The sequence below is a fragment of the Dermacentor silvarum genome, chromosome 1 (assembly GCF_013339745.2).
Source record: "Dermacentor silvarum isolate Dsil-2018 chromosome 1, BIME_Dsil_1.4, whole genome shotgun sequence".
Classification (NCBI taxonomy): Eukaryota; Metazoa; Arthropoda; class Arachnida; order Ixodida; family Ixodidae; genus Dermacentor; species Dermacentor silvarum.
The window spans coordinates 29,682,685-29,690,344 of NC_051154.1; the positions used below are offsets into that span (position 1 = coordinate 29,682,685).

The following is a 7,660-nucleotide window of genomic DNA, read 5'->3' on the forward strand; positions in this document are numbered from 1 at the left end:
AGCCGGCATGCATGCTTGAATAGAATCGTCACCAGCTTGTCAGGGAGAACCACCGTGTTGCTTCCCGCGCGGTGGTTCTGCGCGGACGGCAGTCCCTCCACGAATCTTCAGCCATGAGGGGAGATCACTCAGGGCAAGCAGGATTTCGTCAGAAGAACCTGTGAGCCGCTCGCGCGCGAGAAACAAAAAAGGAAAAGGAAAGAGAGAGGAAAAAAAAAAAAGCTGTCGAATCCTCTAAAATAAGGACAGAACTTTCGGCGTGAAGGAGACGCTGCGCCACGGAGGCCACTCGTTCTCGTCACTATCGTGCACTGACGTCAGATAAGATAAGAGGTCAGTTTGTCGGTGTGGAGAATTAAGTGTGACCCCAGTCGCGGTGCATGCGGCTCCTGAGACAACCTATCCGATGACGGTATATACGCACTTGGCGAAATGTCACCTGCGGTCTTCGAGAAAAGTCGTAGCTTCTAATCGACCTGAGAAATCAATGCCAAGACGTCTGCGAAACGTCGTGTCATCAGACCTGTTGTAGAGCTCGGCTGTTTCCCATCCACACCAACATGGTCGGACTTTCATTATGCCGGCTGGCCAGGCACAATAAAATTTGAATAGACACAGGAAAAGACAAGTACAGAGTCCGTTCTGCATTGTTTTCTTTTTTTTTCTCCTTTTTAATTCGCTTTATTGGTCTTTGATGACGATGCATTGGCGCGGCACCTCGAACATCTCCATGGTGAAAGAGAACGTAGTGGTGTTTCTGGGGCACAGGCTGCGCGCGACAATCTTCGTGCGTGTAACGTGACGCCAGTGTGGTTCTCTGTGCTCACTTTCTCTCCAAACACAATGAATCATGGACGTTCAGGTGAATGCAATGGTCTAACAAACGCCCTGAACATTTCTACATCCAGAAAAGCGCAACACTGACCCTAGAGTAACAACAACGTATTCATTCACGGGCGGGCTATCAGGTGAAGTTTGTCTGCGTGCACCTAGCACTGACAACCTATTTATTGTAAGCAGTGTATAATATATCTGCCTGCATTAATTTATTTTCATATTTTTGGTGGGAAACTATTTTTTATTCGTATCTACGAAGGACGGAAATCGAGCACAAACGTTAATGCCCGGGCGCGCTAGTGCCCCATAATAATAATGAATAATAAAAAAAAATCCATGAACAGGATCATTTGTTCAGAACTCAAGTGCTGATTACAACTGACATTACCGAGGGTTCGTTTTCTTTTCCTTCTTTTTTTTTTATTAGCTACCTTCCACCACCTACAAGGGATCATATTCTTAGAGTTATGTTTGAGAAAATATTATTCTCAAATGTCTTAGTTTGGTCCAGATACCGATTATGTGGGTCCTCTCACAGTATTCAGAATTGTGCACTTGATACGCGCTCTTTAAGCAGTCGACGCATAGCGACATTGCTGGATTGTCATCAACTAAACGAATAATTTTTGGTGATTCAAATCGTACGGGCCGTTTTACAACTTTCTGGATGTAGAAAATTTTAAAGGCTGCTGAACTACGAGTTCAAAATGTCGAGGTGTGCATTGCGACATGGTAACATTTCAAGGCGGACTACAATCAACCAGTACGCGTAGCCTTGTGCATGTACACAAAGAAGGCGCTAATTTCCGCACTCGTCAACGACTACCACGGTCGTCGTGCTCTGTGGAGCAAATCGATAATTGGTGTTTTAAGTTAAATATCTGCCCTTGGCAGAGACAACAAAAACCCCAAGGTATTGCTCGCTCACTATGAACGGTATAAAGAGAGCGTGACTAAAGACGCTTCGACAAAAACAAAAAATATATATGTATATAAAAGGAAGAGAGGCGTTCGGGTGCGCAAATGCTGCAGTGTAAGCCATCGATTTCTTTTTTTTTTTCATGATGGTGGGTGGCGGGAGGTCGGAGGGTTCGAATGTGAAGACGTGCAAGCTGTGTAGTAGTAATATCTACAAACTTATCGGACGTGGCACCAATGTAATAGCTCTGCAGTTAAGGCCGCTAAGTTGGCTGTGCGTTGCGGCTGAAAAAAAAAACAAAAACAAATAAAGGCGAACGCAAACCGTTCACCTTTATTTACCTACTACCTTCATTAACCTAACATGCTATAGCAAACATTTGCCTCTGGCGCTGCCTTCGGAGCCTCGTACCAAACTGTCAGCGCTATTCAAAAGACTTGCTCCGTAGACGGCGCCTATTTCTGCCTTCGTGCGCAGCACTAACGAGTTCGGACAATTCGATATTTCCACGGTGAATTTTTTCTAAGCATCGGTTGGATGCTTTACCATTGCATTTTTGTGTCGTTGCACGTTGTAGCTGAATAGTATTTGGATGTGTTGCACCGAAGGTTATAGTGTGCGTTAGACGCAAGCAATTTGATTAAGAGAGAAACACTACACGCAAGTCAATACTTTTACACCACTAAATGGCGTCGTGGCGCTGAAAATAAATACAAGCCACATTTTTATGAAATTTGTTCCGGCTGCATGTTATGGTGCGTGCGACAACAGAAATCTTTCGCTTAGCCTGATCACGCTCGAAGCAGGTGCACGAGGCTGCGCGCACAAACATGTGTATGCGCGGAGTGATCCGAATTATGCGCCTGTGCTGGTGCGTCGACCGGAGCCAGAAAAGTTGGAACGCGTTCGCACGAAGGCCAGCAATCGCGGCATCTTCCGGTGTGGGCGAGTCCTCGGCATGACGCGTGCCGGCAGAGGTGCGATGCCACCTTTCACTTTGCTATGCCTCCGGCGGACACCAGCGTGCAGGTGCTCACGGCAACGCTATAATATAGCTACAGCACACGAAGGCGGGGGGACTCTTTAGATCCATGCATATCGCTCATGCCTGACTAGAGAACTGTGAGGAGAGAGTGCAACAATGCGGTGACCTCTGGCGCCAACGCTCGAAAGAAAGGCGCCCGTATGGTGACGTGCGCAGTTCCCTCCATGTCGCCCAGCTCGCATACTATCTGAATGTAAATATGACTCCTCAATGAGTGTGACGTGGTCAAAAGAACATCACTGGCGACAGTCGGAGGTGTAGTCAACTCAGCGAGCACACTCCTAGAGTGTTCCGCTCTGGGAAGGTAGGTTTCGCACCGAAAGCAGCATTAGACGAGACAACTGGGCGACTTAAAGAGAGTGCTGCACACGCTTTTTCCCCCCCCCTTTTTTTTTTTCAGAAATGCGACCCGCATTGCATCCTCCGGTGGCGCAGCAAGCCACCAGCCCGTGTGTTGCATGAGTGCATGCCATTCCTTTTACACGTCCAAACGCCAACAAAGAGTATAACAGAAACGCGTGAAAAAATAAAGAAAGAGTAACAAATAAGCGGCGAGCCAGCCTATACGCTGACCTATGTACAAATGGGCCGCCACTTAGCGCCTGTTGGTCAAACCGCTACGCGAGGCTTCTTGATTGAAAGAGGAGGGCGCTGGTGCGCAAAAATGAAGCGTGGTCATAGAGTGTAGCCCTTATCGCTCGATACGCAACGCGCCGCCATAACACCTATAGGGGCGAAAACATTGTATTGCACGCGTGAAGCACCTTGATTGTTGTCTATAGCGCCACTTCATTGTTGTTCCTGCCTTAGTGGACTCGGAGCCTCCAAGGCAAGTGTGCTGAAGAGCAAATACCTAGAAGACGTAGCGTGTTTCAAGATGTTTTCCTTTTTTTTTGCTTTCTCCGCCGCTCAAATTACTCGTCAGCTTTGAAAAACTGTTGGTTTGGACAGCGCCCTCAGCGCACTATTTATCAGCCAAGGCGCTGGTCTATGAGGAATAATTGCATTGAATCACTACGCTATGCTGTGGAATTACCGACATCCCGAGCTTCCTGGCTTGGAGAGAATATATACCTATATGCGTAAGCTGACGGCGCGATGTTATTCCCGTCGGAGACGGACATATAGAGATATCTCACCTTCGTTGTTGTGATAAAAAAATAGGAGGTGAAAGACCTAGATGACAGACACGCTATTCGGAATCATACGACTAACGACCTGTCAGTCTCCTGTGCGCGTTTTGCGTCCCGATAGGAAGAAAGCGTACCTGCTCGGAGCGAGCGGTACTGATCGAGCCGGTTCTTGCTATGCTCTGTGCCATGCTCTGAGCCGAAAGTCGACAACCGAGCTGCCTGAGTCCTTTCTCAGGATATGGGCTTATTGTGGGAAATTGCTAGAGAGTGATATAGAGGAAAGGCGAGGTTAAAAATACTGCTAGATGTTTTGTTTGCACAGTCATTCAAAGGCGGCATTCTATTTTTTTTTCTCTTAGAAAGTTCTCGAGCGCGCTTGGTCGGCATGCATGCAGTCACTTTCGCTCACTCGCGGCCCCTTACGGGATAAAATGGAAATTTTAAGTATATGTGACGTTTTGTACTGTACATAGGCAGTCGGAACCCTAACTGTACAAGCGCCCGAGCGGGCAGTAAAATTGCTAGAGGGCTGATGCAAGTGTCGCTGAGAGAGGGTTGGTGAGGTAAAAGTTACGGTCAAGCTTTTCGCTGTCGACAAAGCGCACCAAAACGATTCAGGAATCGCTGTTGCAGTTTGCGCTGTCTTGAGTTCATGCGTGAGTATTAATGTCTTCCTCGAACGGAAAGAAAGCGTTTTGCATAAAGCGGGTCGAGTGACAGATTGTGCAAGCAACGGCGCGAACTCTCTGCTGTGCATGGAATGTGCGCAACCCAGGGGACGACAGCGTGTGCAAGCGTACCTGAACAATGTCGTCTCCTTTGTTGCGCATGCTGTAAGGACGCTGGTTGAAAATTCAGCCATGGGCTGCTTGAGTTGCCCGATGTCTGTGCTTAAAGATGTGACTCTCAGTTTATGTGTTATTGGAAATGCTCCCTATAGAATTCTTACTCTAATCTACGTCTGCTCTACGCTCTCACTTTCATTTTTTTTTCTCATGAAGGTTGAAAAAACTACGCGCGAAGTTAGAGATGCTTTGAGGTGCAAAGAGCAAAGTACAGAACGAGGGCGCGAGATTAGCGGCACTCAGGACATCCAGAAAGGGACAGAGTAACCCAAGTCAACGTCGCGGCACTGTGGTTTCAGATAGCAAAAAAGATCCTGTCGAGGGGCACATTGGTAAAGTTGCATTCAAAAGCTGCCACTCCGACGCCAGCGGGCACTTCGGATGTGGCGACGCCGGGCTTCCCTGTCGGGGCCTTCGTCGCTCAGGGCCGCTGGGGCGCTGAACGAAGAACGGGCCCCGGCTGAGTGCACTGGCGGAGGGAGCGACAGGTCTTACCGTGTGCACCTGCTCGCACAAAACCGCGCTAGGTGAGAGAGGAAAGGCGTGCGAAACCGAACTCGGCGAGCGGCGAGGATGCACCGTCTACGCACAGCAGGGGTGGGCCGGCGGCAGCGGGGAGTATAAAAGTATGCAAAATAGTCCCTCTTGTCTGTCCTAGTGGCGCGCTGTAGGGGAGGCCCTCCGGCACGTGTGTGAGGCGTCGTCCCGGTATCACAGAAGCTCGCTATTGCTTGCGGGATATGGTCAGGCGCGGCACTGGGCGCCGATGGGCGAGTGCCGGTAGAGCGCCATGACACACAGGCAGCGCAGGTGGATGTAGGCGCCCACGATGACGGCCAGGTGGAAGAACTGGTGGCTGTGGAAGAGGATGTCGCAGCGGCCCGGGAAGTAGCGCTCGGGCACGCGCAGCGCATACAGCGCCACGCCGATCAGTGCCACCAGCGACATGGCCAGGAGCCAGCCGTAGGCGAGCTCGAAGAAGGCCAGGTGAAGGCCATGCACTGCCACGAAGTGCACGCCTGGAAGTAGTGAACAGCTGACGGCCAGGCCCGTGAAGACCGAGGCGCGCAGCAGCCGAAAGTGCGGCCGGCCGAACTTCTCCCACATGGTCAGGTTGATGGTGACCACGCACAGGGCGTAGCCAAGCAGAAGGTAGAATAGCTTGGTGCGCGGCTCGCACCAGAAGAGGAAGTGGATCCAGGGCGTGAAGCAGCCGGCCACGATGCTCACGATGCCGCAGTAGTCGAGTCGGCTGAAGAACTTGCCGATGTGCTCCGAGTGGCAGTGCATGGTGTGGTACAGCGTGGACGTGAAGAAGCAGAGGAACACGCAGAAGAAGAAGGCTCCGAACACGGCCTGCTCCGCGAGCGGCAGGTTGTGCCGCCACAGGAAGAGCGCGCCCGTAGTGGCGAACGCTAGCGAGCCGAGCAGGTGCGACCAGATGTTGCCAGTCTCGGTGTGCACGCGAAACACTGAGAGCGCACAGGCGCGGAATGACGGCAGCGGAGGCCTGTGGCCGTGGATCAGGTAGTCGTTGTCTTGCAGCCACTTGGGAAGCGCGCTGAAGTGGCACACGTCCCAGTGGGTGAGCGTCTTCTTGGGCTCCTCGTCGAGCCGCACCTCGACCAGGAACTTGCGGTGGGCGTCGGGCCGCCGTCCGTTGACGTCGAGCAGCGGCTCGCCAGTCCGCGCCGGGCTGGCCGCGCACGCCTGCCTGAGTCGGACAACGGGGCCGTCCGGCACGCCGGGGTCCGGGGGTGGCTTCTCGGGCTTCTCGGGCTCGGCATCGTCCGGCGCGTCGTCGTCCAGGAGCGCCGAGTCGGCCGCCGGCTCGGCCGGGTACAGCTCGGTGCGCAGGGGCTCGGCCACCTCGGCTGCGCCGTCCGTGTTGCTGGTGAACATCGTCCGTCCCGGGTCACGGCGCGCCGACGAGTCCCGCGCGCAGCTGCTGTCGACTGTCGCTGCCGACCCGCCGGCGGTGAGAGCGAAAGCCGCCTGGTCCCTCGGGTGACCCAGATCGGCCGAGGGAAGCCGGCACGCGCCGCTGCGTTTCCGGCATTTCCTCGTGGTCCGCGCTATCGGCGGGCTCGCGCCGGCTCGCCGGCGGCTCGCCGGTCGCACATGGCCTCCGCCGGCGATCCTCTGGTCTGCGCACGTGAACCGCAGTCGGACCTCGGGGCGGCGCAAGCGCGCTGCGCGGATGACGTCACACCGCATCGTCGCGATCGATGGAGCCTGCCTTGGCGAGCCGAACACGGCAGACCCGGCTGGGCCACGGATTGATCGGCCGGCTTCGGCTGCGGCTGTATACCAGCCAGACAGGTCGGCTGCTGGCGCGACATACAACATCTAAGCGGACGCCGCGCACGCGCTGTGCACTCAGATACATGACACCATCCCACCATGACTTCATGACTACCATGACTACTTTATGAGAGAGAGATCTCGAGCAAAAAAAAAAAAAAAAAAGAGTTACTTTTAGCTTGTAAGACTGACTATACTGGTCACCTCGTCACAGTTTTGCGGCTGGGTGTGGCGCAGTATTGGAGTTTCCAATATGTTTGATGTGCTCTGAACGGTGTAAAATGTTTTCAATACGCAAATTACAGCAAAATCTACCGTAACATGCGGTTGCAAAAGAAAACGATGTAACTTTTCTCATCGCGCGTCTGCCGCGCGGAATAAGCGTGTCTGTAGGCTTCCTTATATGTTTTTTGCTTCTTTTTTGTTTACTTGAGCGAGCACGTTTAATAACACGAACTAAAACGGTTGGATAGGAATTAATGTCTGACCCCTGCTATTCGCCGCCAGATATACGCGCCTCAATCTTTCATTGCTTTAATAACTTCAGTCCAATTTGGAGTTCCTGTGTCACGTGGAA

The 7,660-nt window shown here is 52.4% G+C and overlaps 1 protein-coding gene across 1 annotated transcript; it reads right to left on the reverse strand.

The window, feature by feature from the left end:
• Window positions 1-569: 569 nt before the first annotated feature.
• LOC119449285 (adiponectin receptor protein 2) lies at window positions 570-7,128 on the reverse strand. The gene has a single exon (XM_037712789.2). The coding sequence runs from the start codon at window positions 7,126-7,128 to the stop codon at window positions 5,524-5,526; it is 1,605 nt and encodes a 534-aa protein (XP_037568717.1). The 3' UTR covers window positions 570-5,523.
• Between the last annotated feature and the right edge of the window lie 532 nt (window positions 7,129-7,660).